Source organism: Cupressus sempervirens, chromosome 2 (genome assembly GCF_028749045.1).
Source record: "Cupressus sempervirens isolate cs-2001-9-10 chromosome 2, ASM2874904v1, whole genome shotgun sequence".
Taxonomy (NCBI): Eukaryota; Viridiplantae; Streptophyta; class Pinopsida; order Cupressales; family Cupressaceae; genus Cupressus; species Cupressus sempervirens.
In genome coordinates, this window is record NC_143119.1 from 705,746,892 (window position 1) to 705,773,270 (window position 26,379).

At 36.8% G+C, this 26,379-nt stretch overlaps 1 protein-coding gene across 5 annotated transcripts in view; it reads left to right on the forward strand.

Moving 5' to 3' along the window:
* Positions 1 to 26,379, forward strand: part of LOC149575327 (scramblase-like protein) — a 122,337-nt gene that overhangs the window by 44,716 nt on the left and 51,242 nt on the right. For all 5 annotated transcript variants that reach the window (XM_089815102.1, XM_089815103.1, XM_089815099.1 and 2 more), the window contains exons 4-8: positions 8,091 to 8,132; positions 8,306 to 8,350; positions 23,077 to 23,142; positions 23,321 to 23,377; positions 23,506 to 23,567. In XM_089815102.1, the coding sequence (XP_089671228.1) occupies positions 8,091 to 8,132; positions 8,306 to 8,350; positions 23,077 to 23,142; positions 23,321 to 23,377; positions 23,506 to 23,567 (272 nt within the window). The remainder of the gene's footprint in view (positions 1 to 8,090; positions 8,133 to 8,305; positions 8,351 to 23,076; positions 23,143 to 23,320; positions 23,378 to 23,505; positions 23,568 to 26,379) is intronic.

Below are 26,379 nucleotides of genomic sequence, written 5' to 3' on the forward strand. Positions count from 1 at the left end.
TGGCTGGATGCTTGAAAACTGAGAGGGGGTACAAGTCTTTAGAAATTTCTTGAGGGTTTAGCATTTGGCCGCAAGCCCGAAATCGAAGGAAGGGTGCAGATCTATAAATATCCATATACCTTGTGGAGATCCTTGGTACAACATTTGGGCAACGCTTGACATCTCTTGCAAGGGACTTAGGACCTGTATTGGTCCCGATGAGAGTCTACAAGCTTCTAATTAGAGCATTGTTTTATTACTTGTCCTTATGGCCACAAGGACAATATGAGATCATATCCTGATCATATAGAGGAATGGTTCAGAAGACCACCTTATGCCCAAGATAGAAGAGCCGGAATTGGCTGAATCAAATTTGTCCCGTTTGGACCTTCTATTAGAAAGCAAATTGTAACTCCTGAGCACCCAACAGCTAATGTTTGAAGACAAAAAGAGTAGTTATAGATTTATATGCTAAGAATTTAATCATAAACTAAATTGGGATCTATTATTTTATATTTAATAGGAGTGTCCTTACATTCATAGAGAAGGGTACTTTGGAATATCCTAATGTGGTGGGAGGAAGTTGGTCCAGATGTTGTTTGGTAAGTTTTTAGGTCACACAGTGGCTAGTAAGTTACTGGCCACTACAATAGGGTTTCAATATAGGTTCGGCACACAATTGTTGATCCTGGAACCATGGAACTTGCTTATGAGACATACAGCCAAGAGTGTAACATGCAGTTTCCAAAAGAGGCAACTCTTATCAGAGCTTCAAAAGAAGCTGGATTCCAGCATAGTGAATCGATTTTGAAAGGGTATCATATGGCAGAAAAACTAGAGTCTTTTTGTGAAGGTAAAGCCTGTAGCAAATTTATGTATCAAAAGTTGCAATCTGCAACATTCAACTTGTCAGTAGGGAGTATCATGTTAATAAGGTTTAAGGAAAGCATATGACAAGGGTATGAAGAGGAAGACCAAAAGACAGTAAGGGCAAAGGTCTCTTTGCTGATGACAAAGCATAAACTAGGATCCTTTCAAAGGATTAAGAACAATCTTCACAAGAATGGACAGCAGCCCTTGGTATTAGATCTTCTGGTATCATTCAATAGCAAAAGGTTCAGGCTCTTCCTTGGCAATTTACATGTCTTGCAGTCCATATGTACTCAATTATCATGTGATTAATTGAAGAATGTTTCTACAGAAGAGATAATTCTATTGGGCAGATTGAATGAGATAATAATTTTTTAGCTTATTTACTAGCATGATTGAAATTATAGTAAACAGAGCCGACAAATTCTATATTAGTAGGTTCTTGTTGGGCAGTGCATGTGCACTGTTACCATGTTGGTTTGTCTGCATTTGCTTAGACCAATTTTGCTTAGAACTGGCTGATAAAAGGAGGATATCATGTGAAGGGACGGTGATAGGTAGTCATGGAAAATATCACAGTTAAGAGGGCAGTGAGTTGTGATGCTAGTCACAGTCAGTAGGGGGCAGTATAAGAGATGGTGTAAGAAGTTCCAAATTGAAAGACAGTCCCCTCTATACTTCTCCACAAGCCTACATCTACACAAGGATCACTCCATACAGTCACACATGTATAGAATTTGTCATAAAGGTCTTGGAGGGCTCTCATGGATGCATAAGATAGTGAAAAAGGTTTTGCCTTGCTCAATCAGTCTAGTGGACAACTGCCTAACTAGAGATAATGCAGACTTCATAATGACAGCAATTATAGTATGAGATTACCAAAGCATTATAGACAAGAAAGTGGATATTCACCAATTATGGAGAGATAAGAGTCATGAATTAGAAGTGAAGGGTACAGCATGATAATCTCTTGGCGTGAAATGGTAGAGAGTTAAGTTGCAGGTTTCAAGAAGTCATTCTGCAAGCGTGTATGCACCTTTGAAATTTTGAAGTTGTTTTGATGTGAAGATTGACCATGACACCCCTGAAAAACTTGTTTGAATTATCCACTTTGAGAGTGAATAATTTGATTCCCGGTAATTGTGATGCAAAATTTGTAATTGTGTTCATTTGTCATTACTAAGCACGTGTCACAAGTAACAACCTCCCATCATCTGTTTTGGTCAAATATTCAAGCACTTGGTTTGAGTAGTCTGCAAAGGTTTGCATTCTGCACACTTTCACTTTGTTTGATATGTTTGCTAAGCTCAAACCAAATGCAGTTTGTTGGTATTTTCTGCATTCACTGTGTTATGTTTTCTAGGTAACCATTTTCAGAGAGTTATAATTCATGATCTGTTGATTGCCAAGAAATACCTGTTGTTGCCCGCAATTGCCAATATATCAAGGTGTTTGTGTGCAAATTTTCAGGGTCTAACTGATTCGTCACGATTTTTTTTGGCGGGCCCACAAGGGATCTGCTTGCTTTATGTAATTGCAGTTGAATATTGAAGATTGATATTAATATTTTATTATATAAATCATTTCTACGATTTAAATAGTAATATCAAGGTTGCATAGGTACGGGGGTACTTGGATTCTTAGGGTATGAGTATGGCAATTTTTCAAAATAGGGGACAGGGGTACTTGGGCATGTCAACGTTTTTTTTAATATAATTTAATATTTATAGAAAATCTGAAATTATGAGTTATGCTGCTGAATTGTCTACTAGAGTGCTCCAAGTGCTATGCTATTTTCATGACATCCAATGTTTACAAGGTTTGAGGAGAATAGATTTGCTGAAGAATGGCTGTAGGAACCTTCAAACAAATTTGTTTGGCTTTTGTAAATCCAAGTTCCACAACCTTTGCTAGCATTCTCCCAAATGTGGGCCAAAGTGGAAACTGTTATTTTTTTAGGAACAGAAATGTAAGCAATCAGAAAAAGCAATATATAAGACAATGAACACAATGTTTACACTGGGAAAACCCTTCTCTCGAGTGAGTAAAACCCAGTAATAATCTCTTATATATCAGATAAAGAAGTGCAAAATTCTGTATACAACAATCAGGCCCTATACAGGACAAGTCTCATACAACAATAGATATGTCTCTTCTCTTCATGTGAATATAAAAACAATAAATAAAATATCAATCTCCTTGAAGCAAATATGTCTCTTCATCTATCATCTAACAATTCGAATAAGCTTCTTTGTAAACTTGTCTTGATCCTTCATTTTCTTGACTGTTCATTGTCCTGATCCTTCATTGTCTTGACCCTTCAATGTCTTGAAATGAAGCAACGCACCACTTGAGTTGTCTTGGAAAGCGTTGTATTTAATTCTATTTAGAACAAGAAGGCTAACCTGCCTTAATTAAGAAAAAATAGCTCCCGAAGCTATAAAACACTAACAGAAACTTCAAATCAGATTAAGGTAAGGACAAAAATAATGGTGAAATACAGTTGCAAAGGCACATGAAGAGTTGGTAGTCAGATTTGATAGGGATCAATGGCTCTTTTGAAAAAGATATCAGGATATATTGTGATGAGCAAAGCTGCAGTAAAATCTTGATCATTCTGAGAATATGATTTTATGCATCTGAGAACTTTGTCTTGCAAAAACAAAGTTGCAAAAGACCATTCCCACCAAGATGGCAATACATGATTGAACAGGGCAAATAATTAAATCAAAAGAGCTAGGCTAATGCTCTTCATAAATAATTGTTCATTTAAATGAAATTCATTTCATTTAAGATGAAATGTGGGAAAAGACAGACTCAGAAAATAGAGAAAAGGGGGGATAAATTTTGGTGGATAAATGAAATGGGAAAGTATAAAGGGGTGCTACTAGGTTATCAACAATGGGTGAATGGTTTTATATCTGAGGTAAAGTTGTTTTTTCACACACTAGTGAAAATGTTCTCTCAAATAATACACTGTGGATAAAAACATGAGCGTTGTGGAGAGTTATTAGCAAAAAAGTGGATTTCATTTTGCCCATTGAAAATATTTTCACCAGAGTGATAAAGTGGGTGAAATTTGCAGACTTACAATGAGAGGTTTTTGCAGAATGGGATGATGTTTTTCACTCATGGTGAAGTGGTTTTACATAAATAATGAGATGACATTGTAAAATGAAAACAACAGTGCAGTAATTTTGTTCTTTTCACCTAGGTGAAATTGAAAAAATTCTAAGAGGGGAGAATGAAGTCAAAATATGGTGCAATAAATTGAGAGTGAGGTATACTTTCATAAAGAGGCTAGTGAGACGAAGAAATAAGGTGCAAGTATGTAACTATTTTGAAGGGGAGGGCCCACTTGCTTTTTATTTTCTCTTAGGTCTCATATGTTTTCACTAAAAAGAACTGGTAGGGTATGAAATAAAGACAAATGTATTGTTGCAACAAAAAGCAAGAGTGCAGATCAAGTCTTGGGCAGATTTCATTTTGCCCAAAATATTTTCACGAGAGTGATGAAGTGGGTAAAATTTGCAGAGTTACAATGAGAGGTGTTTGCAGAATGGGATGACGTTTTTCACTCATGGTGAAGTGGTTTTACATAAATAATGAGATGACATTATAAAATGAAAACAATTGTGCAGTAATTTTGTTCTTTTCACCTAGGTGAAAGTGAACAAATTCTAAGAGGGGAGAATGACATCAAAATATGCTGTGATAAATTGCGAGTGAGGTATACTTTCATGAAGAGACTAGTGAGACAAAGAAATAAGGTTCAAGTATGTAGCTATTTTGAAGGGGAGGGCCTACTTGCTTTTTATTTTCTCTTAAGTCTTATATGTTTTCACTAAAAAGAACAGGTACGGTATGAATTAAAGACAAATGTATTGTTGCAACAAAAAGCAAGAGTGCAGATCAAGTGTTGGGCAGATTTTTTTCAGCAGACGGAAGGATGAGGAATATTCTGAAGATCAGACATTAAATGTGGGGAGAAATGCCATCAGCAGATTCAATCTGGATTTTTCCTTCTCTCCTTTATATTCTTTCTTCTCTCATTGTAAGGGGTTCTGCATTTCTATTTTTCAAGCATGTAAATAATGCAATTATGTTTTTTGAGTCTTAGATTGGATATGCAGGCTATAAATGTTTGATTCCACGTGCAAATGTCCATAATATTTTAATGCATGAATGGCATTAACATTGAACTGTCTCCAAAGTTCTGTATTCACAATCATACATATTCAATATATCAAGGATATTTGAGTTTGTCATCTAAGTTTTCAATGAGATTGTAATGTCTGTTCATGGGTCTTTTTTCAGGAAGAGTTAAATATCTTGAGCAGATTTTTGTGATTTTGACTACATTATCTGGGTCCTGGGATTATAAGAAGAGCTTAGTGATTACATAAGGGGATTTGTTAATGTAAGACATTAACACTCTAAGATCCATTGATTGAATTTAATTTGTTGATTGGGTTCCTTTTACAGTTTCAAATGTGACTCTGTGGCCAAGGATAGGCACTAATTTGTGTATGGCTTGATTGCAGCTTCAGATACTAGTCATTATTCAAAGTCTGTTTTAATTTCTGTTCTTATGTTTAGTATTAGTTTAGATTCCATTCCTAATTACTAAATAAATGGCGAAATACTAAGGGAAAAGCCAAATTCATGGTAAATCATTCTTTCTTTGATACGTTTTCATTGGGAAATCTGCTTATACTACAATATCTGTCTATAGTTGCATAAGTTTTCACTAGTATTGTATGGGTCGCGCCATAGGTCTAGTAGAGCCTGAAGAGTAGGGGATTGCAGTCTTTTGATAGAATCTCATTAGGTGGCCACTGAGTCCAGTTTTCTATTGATAGATTAGGAGTTACTGCGTCAGTTGGAGGAATCAACAAAGCGTACATAGGAGATCAGCAACTTCTAGAATGTATCACGAGAGGCTAAGTCACAAGGTTCAAATTCAAATTTGAGCTTGTCAATCATAAAATTCAGATGAAACTCGACAAGGGTAAAACTTCGGAAAAATTGTAATTAAATTGAACATATAGAATTTTTTTATTTTTAAATAAAGTGATATATCCACAAAATTGTCAAAATAGTTTGACTTTGCTAAATAATTAAACTGAATAGCTCAATATTATTTTCAAATAAAATAATATTATTATAAAAAACAATATTATATTAAATATCATAATATTCGGATGATGTTCGGAAAGGGAAAAAGTTCGCTGAAATTCGAACTTCATGGATGAAATTCAGCGTATCCTGTGACTTAGATGAGAGGCATGAGATCAACGATGAAGTGATGCGAGACAATCTCTAACAAAAAAAAAAGTATCAACCTTATGCATTATGAACACATGAATACAAATCATTGCAAATGTTTATTATGAGTCCTTAAGAAGCTCCTATGCCCTCTTTAAACTATTCATCACATGTCCTAAGGCAGTGGGGTTTTAGTTTGATAGTTTGAGAAGGTATTGATGACCAGTTATTAAACAGTTGGAGAGGATTAAGGAACAAGTCTTAAGGAGCATTAATTATCATTTTTGATAATTTCAATTATCCAGTGGGTAGTATGAGACCTTTTTGGTCAATGCCACTTTGGTAGCAGTTGGAGCTTTTATTGGAACATTGAAAGAAGATGAAGTGTCAAGTTCTCTTCACTAGCACCACCTTGGAAGCCTTTCAGTACTCAAACAAAGGAAAGCAGTTTTAAAACATCCAAGTCTAAGGTTTGGACCTGGAAAACTTATGAAAATGTCTTTCGTCTGCTATAGGAGGTTGCTGATTAATAACAAGTGCTTGCAGCTTTAATAGGCATGCTTATGTCAATTCTAGAGTTAGTTCTTACAATTTTTCGCAAGGCATTGTACTCTAGCAAGCTCCTTCTACCAAGTAGGCTGGTAAATTTTAGTAGTAATGGTGTGCAAAGAGAAGCGCCCAGCTGATCTATCAACTTTGATATGTGAAGTATGGCATCCAAAGGGGGTTTAATAATGCTTTGTTTGTTGGTGAGTTGGAAGAAAGAAGAAAGATACAATCACCATGGGGATTTGAGAACTCTAGACTCTCTTGCTTGTAGGGATTTGTGCCTCATGAAGAAGAAAAGATGATGGCTCAACCAAAAAGAAAGAGGCCACCATATGTAGTCAAGTGATACGAGGGTAACAGATTCAACTCTCACATTCCTTACAAGGGTAAATCATAGGGATTACTTTCTTAATGACAATAGCATTCTGTTTACAAAGCAGTGACAAGACAAATTGTATGTGTAAGTGTCATTCAGTTACTTGGGTTTAAGACAAGCAAAATATGGGAAATCTAAAAAATGATAGAATATTTGTAAAAATATGGAAAAACTAGCTCTTATTGTTGTTTGTTTGCAAATATTTTGCACAAAAAAAGAAATGAACTTACAACATAACTATAGAATTTGTTCAATGATTAGGTTTAAAAGAAAAGACAGCTGATTGTTTGAAAAACTTACAAAAAACCTACAGGTTATTCAGTAAATGAGTGTTTTTCCTGGTTTTTCATAAACGTTAAAAGTGTGGGTTTTGACTAAAAAATCGAGGATGGTGAAAAAATGAGCAGGCCTGTTTAAGATGGCATGGCCCCAGCCTTGATTAACCATGGTTAATCACGTGTTTTCACTGTTGTATTGCTACTATGTTTTGTAACTCGTATACTTCCTTGCAAGAGGAATGTAAAATTGGAGTAGGAATTACAGGGTGAAGTCCAATATTTTCTTACATGGGAGACATTTCTATCTTATAGAAGATGAAGATGTCATCTTTCTTTTGGTTATAGGTTGTAACAGATACAAATCAGCTCACAACTTAGAGTCACCGAATTTGGAGAAATAAGAAGTTTTAGGATAGCCTAGGACCTGACATAAAATCTAATGAAAGATTAAATTATAACTGCTTTAGTCCTCGCTCTTTGTTTTGATTGAGTCATTTAAGCCTCATCCCCTGAAATTACTTCTGTATAATAGCTAGAGTTTACCTACATGGGCTCTTTTCCTCTACTTTTTCTTACATTCCTCTAGTGTCTATTCAGCTACTCTTTTCAGCTATTATTGTTCTTTTAGTATTGTACTTTTCAGTTCAGTTGATAACTTTTGAGTGTCTTTGATCTACTTTGGTCACTTGTGCATACAAAAATAATGTTCTTCTTTTCATTAATAATCTGTTTAAAGAAGCAAGATATAACTTGGTTTGTTTGATGTGCAGGAGAATCGATATGCTATTGTGGATCCCAGCTACTCTCAAACTGTATACAATTTTTATATGAAATTATTGTCAATTGGTTAAATAATTTTGTAAATAATTGAAATTAGGTGCTTTGACATCCAATTCGGAATATGTGGTCCAGTATATGTTTATTTTACAAGTCTGACAATTATTACAGGACCAAACTGACTTGGCCTATTATCTTTTTATGTCAGCCTGTTGGTTTCATCCGAGAGCAAAGCAATGTTTTAATGAGACAGGTAAGTTTTTATATCAATTATTTACCTTTTGTGGAAATAGAATACATCATTTGTAGGTCAGCAAAAAATTGTAAAGATCAAGCACATGAGTTGGCCACTTAAAACATAAACGATATTGATGAGATTAAAAGTCCACGAGGTTGTTATAATAATTTTTGTGACCTCAGTGGTTGCAATTTGTCTAGATCAGATTAGGTTTTCCTAAATCTACTCCAGACCCAAAAAATTGATGGCCAAATGCCAGTTCCCCATTGGTGTTAACCATTTGGAAAATAAAATTATGACATGAATTGCAAGATCAAATTTGAGTATCTACTTTTCTGCTTGTTGGGTCGTCACCATTCTTAAACTCCAACATTTTCCCACTGGTACATAATTCCCAAAAGTAAAACGTAGTGTATGTGTTTAGCATTTTATTTTTACCTTTTGGTAGAACACATAATGGAACAGTGAGCAAGGCAAAATTTGTTCTCCAATTTCTAACGGTAAATCTCGTGTAACATTAAACTGAACTAAAATTCAGAACCATAGAATTCCAAGTTGTAATAGTTACAGTTTTTGATGATATGTGTAAAATATTCTTCAGGTTTTTGGCATACAATGTATACAAACTACAGTTTCCCTATATATTCGCTTCTCAGTGATGAGAACAAGGCTGTGACAGCTTTCCATATTTATATGACCAGCATTTTGTATTTTACGTTCATGATTAACAGCCTAACTTATGATAGCTGAAACAGGTAGACTTTCTTCCTAAAAGTAGACTCCAGAAATAGAGCATATGCAATAAGTTAATGGGACATTTAAGAAATGATTTCTAAAATGAAACAATTGAGAATTGCGTGCAGGGATATAACAGTTACATAATGGATGACTACAATACAAAGCCTGCAATGATGAACAATCTATATTCAATTCCAAAGTTTTCCACACAAGAATAGTGATTTCAATGGTGATTTGGCTTAAAACATTATTGATAAAAAATCTCCAGCGTAGGAAGCATTTATTATGAGTTTTTAGAGGACTTGCATATTCATGTGATGAATTAGGTTGCATTTTTTCCATTCTAATGCAAGTTAGTAATAATAAATAATTTAATTGAATTATAACTAACTTATTTAATATTTTTGTCATGCTCGTTGTTCGTACTACACTGTACCTTGTCTTATAAGAAAGGCATCTTGTATTAGAGAATAAGTAATATTGTACTTAGCGCTTGTTAATGCTTGAGCGGGCTGGGTAGTTAGGAGGTGAGGGAATGCATTGGTTGGTTTTCCCAACCAACTGACCCTTCTATAAGTACTTGGAATATTGTCAATGTACTCAGAATGTTTTGGTATGAATAAAGTAAATCATTTCCTTGCCGATTTGGCATTGCAGTATTAAGGTACATTCTATGTTTTGCTTTGTATACATATCTTTATTATTCTGTGAACTTGAGTAGTATTTCTATTCTACATTTTGGCGCCGTTGCCTAAGTCCAAACTTGGAGGTCGTTGGCAAGACAAGATGGAGTAATGGGAAGGCCCTTTCTACTACGTATACAAGTAACAAATAGTGATGCAGAAGAGAAGGAAATAACTAGAGAAGATCAGTTGACATGCGATTTGGTGACGGCCTGGGAAGTTGCAGTCGATTAGTATGTACAAAGGGAAGCCCGTGAAAGAACGGTTCCTGAAGGTACGGTACACAACGAGCTTTCAGGGCCACCAGTGGTGTACGATCTATTGGGACAGATTCCTTTCTTGCTGGCACGCAACTTGTTACGTGTGGAGGAGGAAAGAGTCGAGACAGAAAGAGAACAAAGGAGGCAACAAGTACTCCAACAGTTCTCTGAAAGGCGGACAAGGGAACGCAACTTGGAGGAATGTGATAATCTGAAGAAGGGAAAAAAACACTAAACCAATTCATGCCCTTGATCTCAAACAAATTTCTGAGGCAGATACCAGGGGAAGAAACTGAGGACGTCGCCTTGAGGACACTACATCAACAACAAGAGGAGAGACGTCGAAATTGAGGACAAGGGGATCCCGCCAGAATCCAAGAGGGTTGATTGAGCATACAATCGAAGGAATAGCCAATTTGGCCATCTCGGAGGCACCAGGAAGAAAGTTAGGGTGTAGAAACCCAGAGACACTTGCACGGAGAGAATTGCGATAGGAGCAAAGTCCTGGAGAAGAGGATACCTCTAGCAATCAAGAATCAAGTTCATCGAGAGGGAATTTCCAGTCAGGAGGAATTGTTCCATCAGGAGGGAGAGTTCCTTCTAGAGGAAGTGTTCCATCTAGAGAAGTGTTCCATTGGGAAGGAGTATTCCATCTGGAGGAAGTGTTCCATTGGGAGAGGGTATTCCACTAGGAGGGAAAAAGGCCAACATAATGGCAATAGATAAACAAAAATTGCCTAGGTTTACAAGGGACGGTTCAGAGGACCCCATACGCCACTGTAAAAACATGCATAACCATATGGCAAGCTAACAGAGAGAATAATATAGATGAGTGGCTAAAAGCTTTTCTTGCCACACTAAGAGGTATAGCCATTGACTGGTATATAGATTTAGAGGCAGGGAAGAAAAACACATGGAATAATATCCGCACAACCTTTGAAAAAGAATTTAGACTCTTGAGGGACGATGATGAAATAGTGAGGGAGATTTATAACACAAGGCAAGGAAAGAGTGAATTCGTCAAAGCCTACAACAGAAGGCTAAAAGAGCTAATAGGGAAACTTGACAACAAGCCTGCAGATGGGCTAAAAAAAAGATGGTTCATTGAAGGACTGATACCATCCATTAGGAAAAAGATGAAATAGTCCCACCATCAACCTTCGTGGATGTGTGTACTCGCACAATGGACATAGAAGCGAGAGCAAAACTTCCAAGGCAAGAAGGCATGGAAGCGCGAGTGAAAGTTTAGAAGAAAGTGAAGAGGAATCCAAAACCGTCCAAGCCCTAAGAAAAGGCTTGAGGTGATTAATGAAGGAGGTAACCGAGAGTAAGGAAGAAAAAAAGGAGAGAGCTCTAGTGCATCGATTGTGAAAAAGAAGGCCATAGAAAAGGAGCATGTCCAAAGAAAGCATTTTGTGAGATTTGTCAGGTATTGGGACATGCAATTAAAGACTATCCCTACAATCTAAAAACACAGAGCGCTCAAGTATTCTTTACCCAAGGAGAGCAATCTACAGCATCCTCCACCCCTCCAAAGAATACAAATACAGAAACCTCACTAGGAGGATACAAAAATAACAGAAGAGGAAGAAATAATAATAGCAATAACAACACACACCGGCAGGCAATCCAGTATGATTCTAAGTGGAGACCTATGATCCAATGTAGGAGGTGGAATGAATAGGGACATTTTGCACGAGATTGCCAAAATGAAGGATATAATGGAGGAATGTTGTATAAATGGTGTGGGCCAGGCAATCATGAAGATGGGAATTGCCCCAGACAGAAGGGGGTAAATATGTTAGACATTGAAGAACTAGAAAGTGAAATCCTTACCGTTACGAGGATGCAAGCCAGAAAACTAGCCTATCCAGATGCTGCTACGGAGAAGGAAAGATTTTAGGAAGCAAAGAAGGACATTCAAGATAGCATGGGAGAGGAAGGGAAGACAAGGCTAGATAAACCTACTTCGGATGGGAGTGTATTGAATGTTGTGAGGCAAGTTTTGGAAACCACCATCCCAGTGAAAATCGCTGATTTATTGGAAACATTACCCCAGTTACAGGTACCATTAACACAGGGAGCAAGCCTAAGAGGGGTAACTTCTAAAAAAGAGAAGGAAGGAGAAGTATGAACACAAAACAATACCCTATTCACTATAGGAACAGGGAGAGCACCAACCATAGTAGAAATAGAGATATTAGGGTGCAAACTTTCAAATACTATTGTTGATGGAGGTTCCGACGTAAATGTTTTATTTGAAGAAACTTGGAAGGCAATAGGAAAACCCACACTTTGGCCACCTACATTTTAACTAGTGGGGGTGGACCAACATGGAATCAAGACTATAGGAACCCTGATAGGAAAAAAAGTCATAGTCGGTACTTAACAATTTTTCCTTGATTTTGTGGTTATTACTTTAGAGAAAAAAGGGTACGATGCTTTATTAGGAAGAGGACGGTTGGTTACAGCAAAAGTCACCCATAATTGGAAATGGAACACTCTATCTATTGAATCAGAAGGAAGAAAGTACATCATAGACCTCAAGAACCAGTCAGTAAGTTAGGACATGGCATCAGACTCGGAGGGGGAAGATTATGAAGGGATGGAACCAGACGAGGAAGGAGTGCTCAGGTTGGGGGAATGTTGAGAAGACGAAACAAGTTCCCTTAATGGATTATTCTACTGGCAGATGGGAGACTATGAAGTTTTCCATGCAGAATGTAAGATGTTGCAAATCTAAGAATTTGAATTGGAAGAAAGATATCCAGATGGAGTACAAGGAAGGTGCGACAACCCTTAACAGGACACCTACACACATCTTTGAGAAAGAGTTGGAATACAAGGAGGCCAAACTCCATACTTTAAACCTCGAGGAAGAGGATCAACTCAAAGAGATTTTGATAGGGGATGATTGGGACCCAGTGCTAAAGGCAACAACTTTTAGAATCTTTCTGGAGTATAAGGACGTCTTTGCTTGGACATACAAGGACTTGAAAGGAGTACCCCCAGAGCTGTGTGTCCATCAGATTCCATTGGTACTTGGAGCAAGACCAGTACGAAAACGACCTTACAAAATGAATAAGAACTATGTAGCAAGGGTCGAGGAAGAAATCACAAAGATGTTGGAAGTAAGGATAATATTCAAAGTACAAACAAGTGAATGGGTATCTCCTATAGTCATATTATTAAAGAAGGATGGCACCCAAATTCGGATATGTATGGATTTCAAATGTTTGAATGCGGTGACTGTAAAGGACCCATTCCCTATTCCATTTACTGATAGCATTTTGGAGGAGGTAGCCGGCCATGAGATGTATTCCTTCATTGACAGATTCTCAGGGTACAATTAGATTAGCATTGTCGAGGAAGATAATCTAAAAACTACATTTGTGGTTGAAGATGGGGTGTATGCCTATAATAGGATGCCCTTTGGGCTATGTAATGCACCAACCATGTTCTATAGGATCATACTACACATCTTCAGTGGTATGTCAGTGGGAAATTTCAAAGCCTTCTTGGATGACTGGTCGGTTTATAGTGGGAAGGAGCACCACCTCAAAATTATTGGGGAATGCATGGAGAAATGTCGAAGAGCAAGGCTAGCTCTCAATCCGAAAAAATGCAGGTTTATGGTTCCACACGATAGACTTCTTGGACATATCATTTGCAAAGAAGGATCGAAGACAGATCTTGACAAAATTAAGGTTATTTTGGAAATGGAAGCTTCGTTTGACGTAATAGGCGTCAAATCCTTTTTGGGCCATGTGGGATACTATAGAAGGTTTATAAAAGGATTTGTGGAAGTGTCACTGCCCTTGGAAAAATTAACCAAGAAATGAGAACGGTTTGGGTGGAAGGAAGAACATGAGGATACCTTCCAATAATTAAAGAAGAGACTAGTTGGGGCCCTTATCCTCATATACCCTGACTCCAACAAAGAGTTTCGTGTCCATGTAGATGCATCCGATTATGCAACAGGTGTCGGTTTGGCACAAATTGGGAAGGAAGGACTTGATCACCCAGTGTATTTTGCAAGCAGGCTTCTATCGAAAGAAGATCGTAACTACAGTACCAACGAAAGGGAAGCATTAGGTATGGTTTATGTAGTGCAAAAATTTAGACATTACTTACTAGCTACATCCTTTACATTTTTTGTTGATCGCCAAACACTAATGTATTTAGTAAACAAGCTGATGATTCAAGGAAGAGTAAGTAGATGGCTAATTTTGCTACAAGAGTTTACCTTCAAAATCATAGTCCAATTAGGAAAAACTCATGTGATTGCTGATCAATTATCAAGAATCAAGTTAGAAGAAACCTCGGGTAGTGGAGTGAATGAGGATTTTCCAGATGCACACCTATTCTAGATTGTTGTGTTACCTTAGTGGTACGAAAAGATTGGACAATACTTATCAACAATGACCTTTCCAAGAGAAATGTCGGCAGCCCAGAGGAAAAAAATTGCCCTAAAAAGTAGCACATCCCAGTTAATTGAAGGATTATTGTACAAACTGGGACTGATGGAATACTGAGGAGATGCGTTATGGAGGAAGAAATCCCAGGAGTTCTAAAGGAATCCCATGAAGGATTGGCAGGAGGTCACATGAGACCTGATACTACTACAAGAAAGGTGCTATTGGCGGGACTTTGGTGGTCGACATTGTATGCTGATGTGAATGAATGGGTGTTGAGCTGTGACACTTGTCAGAGAGCAGGCAAACCCCTCAAAAGGGACTTAATCCCACTATTTCTGTCCCAACCACAAGAATTATTCGAACGGTGGAGACTAGACTTTGTAGGACCCCTACCTATAAGCAAAACCCATCGGTGTAAGTACATAGTGGTGGCAACAAAGTACTTGACAAAATGGGCAGAAGTGCAGGCCCTTCCAGATATTACTGCTCTTTGTACGACCAAATTTTTGTATGAACAAATAGTAACGAGATTTGGGATTCCACTCCAGTTAACGAGTGATAGAGGGGTACACTTTGTTAATCACACCACCAGGATGATGACAAGTGAGTATAAAATTTTTCGTTCTTTTTCTAGTCCCTATTACCCAAGGGCAAATGGCCAAGTAGAGGCCACAAATAAAGTAATAGTAACAATTCTATACAAAACTTGTGGAGTGGAAGGGCAAGATTGGGAAGAACGGATTCCAGCTGTGGTATTGGCGTACAAAACTACTTATAAGGCCACCACTGGACACACTCTATTTCATCTAATGTACGGACATGAAGCAGTGATGCCAATGGAACATATAGTACCAAGTGTACGAGTAGCAGTTCAAAACAAATTGGGCGATGAGGAGAGTCTTAAGGAAAGACTATACACTTTAGTAAAATTGGATGAAAGGAGGACACTTGCGCAATGGACTACGGAGGTGGCCTAGCAAAGGTGAAAATTTTGGCATGACAAACACTTTAAAAAAGATGGATTTTAAACAAGGACGACTTGTATTCAGGTATAATGGAAAAAGTGAAATAAAGCTAGGAAAATTTAAAGTCCGATGGTTAGGACCATTTAGAATATCAAAAGTAAAAGAAAATGGGGCAATCAAGTTATCTAGTCTAGATAATAAATCGGTGAAAGACCTTGTCAATAGGTCTAAAATTAAAAACATATGAACAAAGGAAAAAGCTGGTCCCTAGTTATTTCATAAGTACGGAAGGAGTAAGTGACCAAGAACGAATAAATTTCCACCCTTAGTCTTATAAAGCCATATCAACACATATTGAAGGAGGTGAGTTAAAGGCTGTACACACCCTTGCAGCCTATGCAACCATAACCGTATGGAGGGAAGCTAATAGTTGTACCAAAGGAGTCGGTACGGACGGAGCCAGCGAGGGGAGAACAATAAAGGCCGTACGAGAGGGCAGAGAAGTAAAGGTCAGTATTGTACGAGGCAAAAGAGGAACAAGGGTAGTACAAAAGGACAAACCTAGACAAGAGACAGGGGAGGCTATACGAGAGAGCATTGTACAAGAGGCGAAAAGGGCTGTATGAGGGAGTATTGTACGAGGCACCAGAGAAACAAGACCTGTACAAAGAGTGACAGGGGCCATACAGGCACAGCGGAAATACTGCCGTATGTGTTGCCAAACTAAGGGTACAAAAGGAGTAGCTTGCTGTACGGAAAAACACAGTGCCGTACAAGCATAATTGTACGACTATTACTGTACCTTCCTAGCGGTACAAGGCCATATGTAGACAGACATTTTCGAGGGAAGGACAAATTGTGGTTGCCATACTAGCAAGGGTGTAATTCTGATGAGTAAAAACACATATTGTCGACACGGTAGGAAGAAACGGTTGGAGTAGTTGGAGCATAGAGCCACTTCAAATGCATTTGGGATTACGACACCACCACAAAATGGTCAAATTAAGCATAGGAAACTCGAGCAGAGGGTACATCATTGATTTGAAAAAGAGAAAAACACCGACACTAAAAGCATAGGAGGTAAGGAAGATGACAAAGGACAAGAGTAAAATGACACAAAAGATCACTGCGGAGAATATCACATTTGAAAGTGTGATGGGAAGCGAATGCAGGACCTAGTGGGAGAAAACGGAAGATGGTCATCCCCTAAAAAAGGCGTTGTGCATAGCTAAGGTAGATAAAATAATCTTCATGCCAATATTTGATTTAAAGGAATTTGAACCTATATTATGGAATTTGGTTACAGGTTATGATAGATCATGCCATAAATCTGCAGTCCAGTATTTCCAGCATCTGGTGACAGTTTGTTATTCAGCCAAAGAAATAAATAAGGTTTTCAAAATTCCCAACAGAGGGCAGGAAATGGAAAAAATCCTAATGCCCGTAGAGGAAAAGAAGAAATGGTTGAGGCTGATGTGCAGAGGGGACCTCACAAGTAAGGAATGGGAAGGAATTCTGAAAAACAATCGAGGTCTCAAGAAAATTTTCATTGCCAATGATGAATGGCGATGGATTGTGGACTTGGTGAAAAGTAAACTCACAGTCGGCAGCCGCACTTCTGACATTGCTCTTTGGATGTTGCTTGTGGTTGACGTATTGTATAAAGGGCAGGTGTATAACTGGGCACAATTTCTTTTAGACAGGCTTCAGGAGTTCATGGAATTAAAACACAAAGCCTTTTACATGCCCCACCATGCCGTGACTTTATTTTTGGAAGCAGTACGGACCTAGGTGAGCGATGAGCATCGAGGGACAGTGATACCAGCCAACAAGGCGAAACCCTACAAGCCAGCTATGACATATTGGCTCCATATGGACACCATGAGTGTAGGATCTTATATTGGCGAATCACGGAAAAGGAAACCAAAACAAGCGATTGTGGTTGAAGAGCAGTAGGAGGCAGAGGTTGGCAATTAGGAAGAGGATGAGGATGAGGAAGAGTTTTTCGAAGAGGATGCAAGTGAAACAGATTCATCTTCCTCAGACTCCTAGGAGACGAAAATTTGCCTAAGTCACCCACAAGGAACCCCACGGAAAGTTGCCTTCTTACCTCTCGTGGAGGGGCCACTTCCAATAGGAGTATCAGAATCTCTAGAGATTTACCATGACCAGAGCTTGACTGGTGGTCTCGAAGGAGTTACTCCAAGAGTAGGGCAAACCTAGGAGAGGGCCGTAGAAGGGGTTGGCAACAGACAACAACTTCTGCAATGGGGGGCTTCTAGATTATCCCTCTCGAGGATGGCGCAACTAATCCCCCAAGAGCAACACAACCGCACTAAAGTGATAAACTTGATATGCTAGACAAGGTGTGCACACAAGGTTGGGTTGCAAACACCTTTAGGCCCAGAAGTAGTCCACCCAGTTACTCTCGTAGTTCGATCGACAAGGGCAAGGGCAGTGGATAACTAGCAGGGAAAGATCCACATTATGGAGAGTATGATGAAATGGCGGATACAGTCTTGGAGGAGGCCGACAGATTACTTGAGGAAGAAGGGACCGTGTCTTCCCCTCTACCAGTAGTTAATGAGGATCCGGTAGAGATATAGAGCGAGAGAGTGGAGCCCTTCGATACTTTCTCATTTATGGCCAAGGCAGAGTTATTTCTCACCGAGTTGCACGCCATGGAGCATTCTACCAGGGAGCTCATGCAATAGGCCAGGTCTCAGAATTTAGAAGTTGTCATAATAGCAACAAAAGCATTGGATACATTTATGTAGACAGGTTGCCATATAGATTGGGAACTGTTACAAGAGAGTGGATATTCACTGGAAAACATGACCGCTACTTGGACAAAAAGATCCATCATTCCTTGTGATCAGGAATACTTGCCTCTCATGGAGACCATTGTAGCTATGGAAGTTGCCTTTAGGGGGACATTCTTGGAACTTTAGCGTGGAAAAAGCTTGGCTAAGGAATGGGAGCTAGAAAGGCAAACTCTTCAAGATCAGTGGAAGGTAGAGAAAGTTTCCATGGAGGAGGCCTGGAGAATAGATAAAATTGACTTGGAAAACAAGATCACCATAGTAGAGGCAAAGAAGATGGACGCCTTGAGGGTACTACAGGGAGTTTGGGCAAAACAAAAGACAGCTGAACGTGACCTACAATGGCTCCGGGGAGCGCCAAGTACAGGGATGTCTTCCCAACCCTCTTCTTAAAATCAAGTTTCTTTGTTTTAGTTGTTCAATAGTCTTTTGGAAGACGACTTTTCTTTGTGGAGGGATAGATATAGTAGAGAATAAAGTAATATTGTACTTAATGCTTGTTAAAGCTTGAGCGGGCTGGGTAGTTAGGAGGCGAGGGAATGTGTCAGTTGGTTTTCCCAACTAACCGACCCTTCTTTAAGTACTTGGAATATTGTTAATGTACTCGGGATGTTTTGGTATGAATAAAGTAAGTCATTTCCTCGCCAATTTGGTATTGCGGTATTAAGGTACATTCTATGTTTTGCTTTGTATACATATCTTTATTATTCTGTGAACTTAGTATTTCCATTCTACACATCTCATTGTAATACTTTCATATTTATTCAAATCATTTGTAATGTCCCTTCTAAGATTCCTTCTAAGATTTCTTCTATCTTCACAATCTAATGATTATAATTATGAACTTTTTGTTTTGGTCAAAGGGTCTATAGGATTTCTTATTGTGTAATACTTTGATCTTAGAGAACTTAATTCATGAGACTTATACGTATTGGGATGCAAGGATATGATCTTATTCAATATAAATATTAAATATATTTTCAAATCCTTATCATGATAGATCACTGTCCTTGTTTTCTCTTATGATCACGTGGCTTGGGAGATAGATGAATTTATATCAATTTTTAAAAAGATCAATCCAATAGTCAACTAAAAATCTTGATAAGAATGACTAGTTATTAGTCAATTCTAGTACTTTGTGTTAATGGATTGCTAGATTGTTATGTCCTCAACAAGGAGTCAAGGACCTTAATTTGCCGAGAAATTCCCAATTAGGGTTTAGATTATGCTTGAAATATAAAATTGAACATAGTCTCTGTAATGTTCCCAGTGATTAACATTAATCATGGTACATTTACATCATATTAAGAAACAGTCACTAAGTTACAATACATAGTTAAGACTTGATTCCTTCTCTCCTAATCACTTACCTTAAGAAGCATGGTAGAATTATTGTGACCAAGGTGCAAACACAATATACTTGAGATCTTAAGGCTCCCTCAAGGTTTTTACCCATGTTGAGATCTTCTTGACATGTGGTTGAATTACTCCGCTACTCTCTTCACAAACTCCTTATCTTTTTAATTATATTAGCGAGTGGTTAAGGAATTAACGAATATAATAGATATCATGTCTATAAGAAAAGCAATTTCTAATTTATTAATTCATACTATAACTTCTATGCATCTTCCACCCTTAATAGCTTCTCCCTAGCAATTGTTGTGAAAAATTGATACCCAGATATTCTCAATTCTTTCACCACTGATGACGTGTTGAATTTTGTACAGTCTTTGATGATTACAAGCATTGGTATTATTAATCTTTGAGTGTCACATGTTTATGAACCAATGATGTGTTGTCCATATCTTGGTTTCCAATCTCATGCTCTATTTATGATGCGTTCTCTGTTCCATTATTTGGTTGTAATTATTATTTATTGTTAAATACTGTTTTAGAAAGGAATATTACACAAATGTCTGATTTTGACCATCGATTAATATTTATTAACTATAGACTGTTATTGCGATTGTTGCTATCTGTTCACTATAGTGTCATCGGTGTGTAGTGATAGTAATTATTGTTACTTATGGATAGAATAACAAATCGATGATGTTCAACCTGCAACCAATTATTTCCATTCCTTGGACCGTCTCTCATGTGGCAATAGACTGATGATAGGGATTATCTTTTTGCCTCTATATATAATTGCTATTCTTGTTGATCGGTATAGCTATATTAAGTATTATGATATTTGATAGTTCGTTTTTACCTCTAGTGATAACTTAGCATCCTATTCTTTTCCTTAACATAGGGGATATATTTGTTTTTGTTGTCCCTATTGGGTTGAGATATACATTGTATTATATCACTAGCCACTTATTAAGTTTCCATGTTAACTTTACTTGCTGCCACTTAATATAATGACTTATATTAATAGTTCTCCTCGAGTCAATAATCATAGGCTTTTGTTCTTTGAAGTATAATATCCTCTCTAGTGATACTGATCGGTATTTATAATGTCAATAGTATATGAATCCTTTGCTTTTATGTATTTTCTTATTAACATTTATTAATTTTGTTTGTGTTTGACATGTAGTTACATAGTAACTATTTATTATTATAATCTATTATTAATTAAGTTATTTACTTTTTATTTATTACTGTTTATTATATTGTAATTATGCTATAATTATATTATATTGTTATATTTTTCATTTATATTATCATTTATTTATTAAATCTTCTTTCGGAAAATGGACATCATATGTTGCCTTCCCCAAAATTGCTTGCCTCCAAGAAATGCAAATTGAATGTGAGTGGCTTATTCTGTGATTTGGGATCTACCTTTATTTAGTCCTGAAATGCTTGATTTACATCAGCACATCCCTTCTCTATTAAGCGTTGCTTTGCTCCTTGATAAATAAGCCTTTAGAATCTCTACCGTCATTCCTTTGTAGGAATTTCAACAGTCACAATAAATGTTCTTGATCTAGCCTCAACATTCACTAAGAATGTCCTTGATCTAGTCTCAACATTCACCTAGAATGTCCTTGATCCAGTCTCAACATTCACCTAGAATATCCTCAATCAAGTCTCTACACTCACCAAGAATGTCCTCGATCAAGTCTCAATATTTACCAAGAATGTCCACCTTTAGAGATATGTTATTTGCGCCTTGTAGTAGGGTGCCCTTAACAGTTCTCCCTTAATTACAACATAGTAGGGTGCCCTAGTAGCGGTTTTCCCTTAATTGCCACTATGATAGGGTGCCCTTAGTAGTTCTCTCTTTAGTACTTCAGCAATAGGGTGCTTGTAGCAATTCTCTCTTAATCGTAGCACAATAGGGTGCCCTTATAGTGGTTCTCCCTTCACTGCTACTGCAATAGGGTACTCACGATTCTCCCTTAATTGCAGCCTTGGAAATGTACTGGCAATGGAGCGCCGTTGGCGGTTCTCCCTTAATTGCAGCCCCTTTTCCCCTTATTTAGTTTATATCTTACATGTCTAATAACAATAAATCAAGATTACATTTTAGAGTTGCATAAATATATTAATCACTATTTTTGCATTACCAACTAACATGAGCTTTCTAGATTGTGGTCACAGCTACGGTTGGACCTCCTCAAAGCTCTATTCGCTTTGCACTCCCTCATTCTTGATTGGATGCTGTTGAGATTCCTTAAATCATCTTTTGTTTTGTATTGTGATGTTCTTTTGTTTCTTTGTCGAGTGTTTTTTCTATTCTATGGACTTGAGTCCTTTCCCAATCTTATGCCCCAATTCCTGTGGTTCTTTACATCTGAAACATACACCTTTTTTCATTACTTCATCATTTTGTTTGAGGGTTTTCTTACCTTGGCATTGATGCCCCATACTCCACTATCCTTTGCAGAAATAATCTTCGTTGCTTATTGTCTTTTCTTGTCCCTTCAAACTCATGTGCCTTTTTTGAGTGTTTTTTGGGTTTTTCTTTTGAAGAGTTGGATTCAATTTTCATAACCTTTTGTATTGCTTCTACCATAGTTTGTGGTTCCAAGGGGTTTATTATATTTTTAATTGATTACTTAAGTCCTTCAATAAATAAATAAGCGAGCCTTCTTTTGGAGAGGCAAGGAACCATGACTAAATTTTTTGGAATTTGTTGGCAAAATTTTCCAAGGTTCCATGTTGTCTTAGTTGTGTTAGCTCCTTTAAGTGCCATTCGGGATGCTATTGGTCAAATTTACTAATGATTTTTTTAGTAAATTCAATATAGATGGTTATATTTTGGTGGCCATGGGTGTTGATGCTATGATGCCACCAATCATGGGCTGTCCCGAATATTGGGAGAATGGAAAATTAAATAGCATTTTCCTTGGTCATAGGTTTGAGTGATAGATAGCTGCCAAGTTTTTGGTTCCATGATTGTCCGGTGATTTTCTGGAACCATCTAAACACACTAGATTCATCTTATTTATATATGACTTGAGATGTTTGTCAGAATGATTCTTTCTCCTAATTTGTGCTGGCTTGGGTTTTGACTTCATAATTTCTCAGCAACTCAGTATTTCTTACACTTATGATACTAATCATAACAACTATGTGAACAGTAATTCCTAATGTTGGGGTGCATCTTAAATTTCATTTTCCTAGTAACACATAAATACTTCTGATTTCAAGTTTATTGGAGGATATGGCATCAGATGTGCTTAAGGTTTTAGTAAATACTAAATGTACATTTAACAAATTCAGGGCTTTTGCATGTCCCTTTACTTGCTCTTGACAGTAGACCTTGAAATAGCATATTTCAATTGTTTCGATTATCTTCATATATCACATCTTCACCTCGTGTTTTTTGGATTGCTCTCCTGTTGCATAAATACCATTTGTAATATTTTTGTACACACTATGATCTCCTGGCTTATGCTTTTTGTAGATTTTACGGACAAGACGTTACTTTACTGCATTCATGACTGATGCAATGGGGAATGAACTTTTTAGGGTGAGAAATTAGTTATCAATTGACTTATATTATGATATACATTGCCGTCTTTCAAAAGAAATTATTGGTACATTGTATTGCTTTAAGTATTTCAAAGGTGCATTTTTTCAAACTTACTGGAATTTGACTAAACTGTTAAGTCATTTCAAGACTCACTGTTTTACTTATTACTGCTTAGGTTCGTAGGCCACCATGGTTGATCAATAGCACAATTTATGTGGAAATAGATGGAAAGGTAGGAGAATCATTATGACCAAGATGTCAATCATATGTGGTGATTTGTTTTCAGGGTTAGAGACTTTTCAGTTTAGTACATTTGGTAAGTGGGATTGAATAAAGCTTTACCATGCCCAAATATTTCAGGAAATTGGTGTTGTTCATAGAAGATGGCATCTTTGGAGGCGCATTTATGATCTCTATTTAGGGTAATGGTTTCTGACTTGGCTAATCTAATGCTATATGTCTGGAATTATGTTGATCAGATTCTTAAACCTTGTGGATGACTTGGTCAATGTCATTGATAGTAGCAATAATTCTGACCATCAAATCTGCATCGTTATTACAATAGTTAATGTATTTAATTGAGGGTGGATTGTTATCAACCACAATTCTGAAAATAGAAGACCCCTGGAAAGCAAATTTGAAAGCAAGCATTACTCGAGTGAAACAATGATTTATGCAATTCTTGTACAATTGAGATCAAATTTACATTCCCAATGGTATGCACACTGCTGTTCATTATGACTGAAAGTCATCTTTCAATTCCATGAAATTGAACACAGAATGATGACTTGATGTGTGGGAAAAAGTGTACGATTTCCCTCAGTTCCAGCAAATATCTGCTGTAGTTCCTCTATTTTTTAAAACAGTTATCTGGCATAGTTTTTAACTCGATGAATAAGGCTTTTTAGGCATGTTTATAGCTTCATTTTTTATTTATACATAGAGAGTCTGTATTGATATTACCACCATTGTTTTCTTCTAGCAATTAATTCTTTCTCTCCACATCATCTTCTTTTTGATTTTCTTACTTTCATAGATTTCTTTACCTTTCTAAGTTCTTAAACCTTTGAACTTCCTCATCGTTGTTATTTTTCTCATTTTTTATTTTTAATGACAATGGAGGATTGGTTGGTGTTTTAAAAGTGATTGAAAATCTCCTAGCCATTATGTACATGGCTCAAATGACCTATTAAAACCATAACCACTATTATTTTCTTTTAGTTATTTTTATAGTTGTGCTGTTGGGAAGCACTTACAGTTTTTTTAAACTGCAGCTGTTAAACTGCCTCCTACTCCTAAAAGCTAATAACATCTTACAAGATCTCAAATGTCTCCCATTTCATCTGATAACCAGTTCTGCGACAATGTCTTGGTCCTTGGAGCCTTAGGCAAATGACATAATCGATAACCTGAGTCCTAGGGTCTGGCAATTTCACAGTTTTGAAATTTACTAATTATAATTTCAAATTTCTCTCTGCCAAAATAATACAAAAAATGTAACACATGGAATGATTACCAAAATATTCAATATTAAACATGGAGCAAAAATCTTATTAAATAAGATAACACAACACTTTATCCAAAATGATAAAGAGTGACAACTAATAGGATAAGACTTACAACTAATGAAGTGAAAGAATAAAGAATATTCCTAAATTCTTTCTTTAAGACATTGACCGTTATTTACTGAGCATCACCATAATATTTCAATACCCTCCTTTAATGGTTTATCAGATATCTACTAAGTGCGCCAAGCCTATGCCCAAATTTTACAACCAATAGGATGGGACTTGCAACTAATGAAATGAAAGAATTAAGAATATTCCTTAACTCTATCCTAAATGCTAAGTTGACCAATATACATCAAATATTACAATTATATTTTAATACAACATAGAAAAATCAAGATCTATCTTATAAATTATGATATTATCTGAAAGATCCTAAATAGGATTCCAAGGTAATGACTGACTGTTTTTTCTGTCTTCTTTCTTTGATCACATTTTAGAAAGACAATCTAATTTTTTTAGGGTTTTGCAATTTATGATTTTTTTGGTTTTTCTTCTTATTTTCTGATTTTGTTTTTGCATTTTTGATATTTGAGGATGCAACACTTGGAATAAACTGCTAAAGTCCTGAAAGGAAATTGTCATAGAATAGGTCACACCAAAAATGAACAATTTCTTAACTATATTTTATTTAAAATATAACTAAGCTAGCTGTACCAGGCTGTATAACTTCTGATGAATACAACATCAGCAATTATGGTTCAAATTTCACTTTCATCTTCTGATTCTGATTTCTGACTGCTGGAACTCAATTATTTCTGATTTTTATGATGAACTGCTCCCACCAAACCCTAATGCTACTGCTGGGGGGTATTAGGTTGTCTTCCTGGCCTGTACAACAGTCTATGAATGGTCAGTAATTGACAATAATACTGCTGGCAGCACCTACGAACTGCAAATCTGAGATAAATACTATGCCCAATAATGTCCCCTACATCCAATTTGGATATGCTTTAGATCTACCCGGGGTTGTGCAACCAGCATCAAATCGCTTAGAAATTGACCAAATATACCGATGAAATCACAGACCTTCAATATACTGAAGATATGTCACTTAATCAGTTTTCTGCAAATGTATTCTCCTTCCCAAATTGGCGTCAGCCCTTTCCTGGTGATGTAGGACAAAAGAAATAATTGCCTGTATTGCTAATATTCTACTACAACTTCCCTGATCTGCTATTTGATGAGCAATAGCTGCCTCCCCCAAATCTGATCTGCAAAGAAGCTTCTGAGAATTGCTCCAATCATGGTCAAATGAAGACCTTGTATAGATCCTTCTCAACTATATAATGGGGTTTTGTCCAATTTATTCTTTCTTTAAGGGTATTTGTCCTCAAAGAATCTGATCTGTTGCTGCAACTAGCTCCAAATCTCAAATCGACAAATGCTGACGAGAAAAACAACCTGAATGAATACTGAAATGAATCCCAAGCCTTTCTTTTATTTTCTTTTCCCTCTCTCCAATAGATTCAAATCCTAAATAGGGTCCCAAAATTTATTTTAATAAACTTTATTAAAAAAGAATAGCCTTCTCATAAAATCAAATTATGAGGCATTATTTATTATTATAAAACATTGCTTCATGATAATTTATAACTAATAACTATCACCTCCTCGGGAAATGCGTCTTGACATTATTATTATCTCATTATAACATAAAGTGATT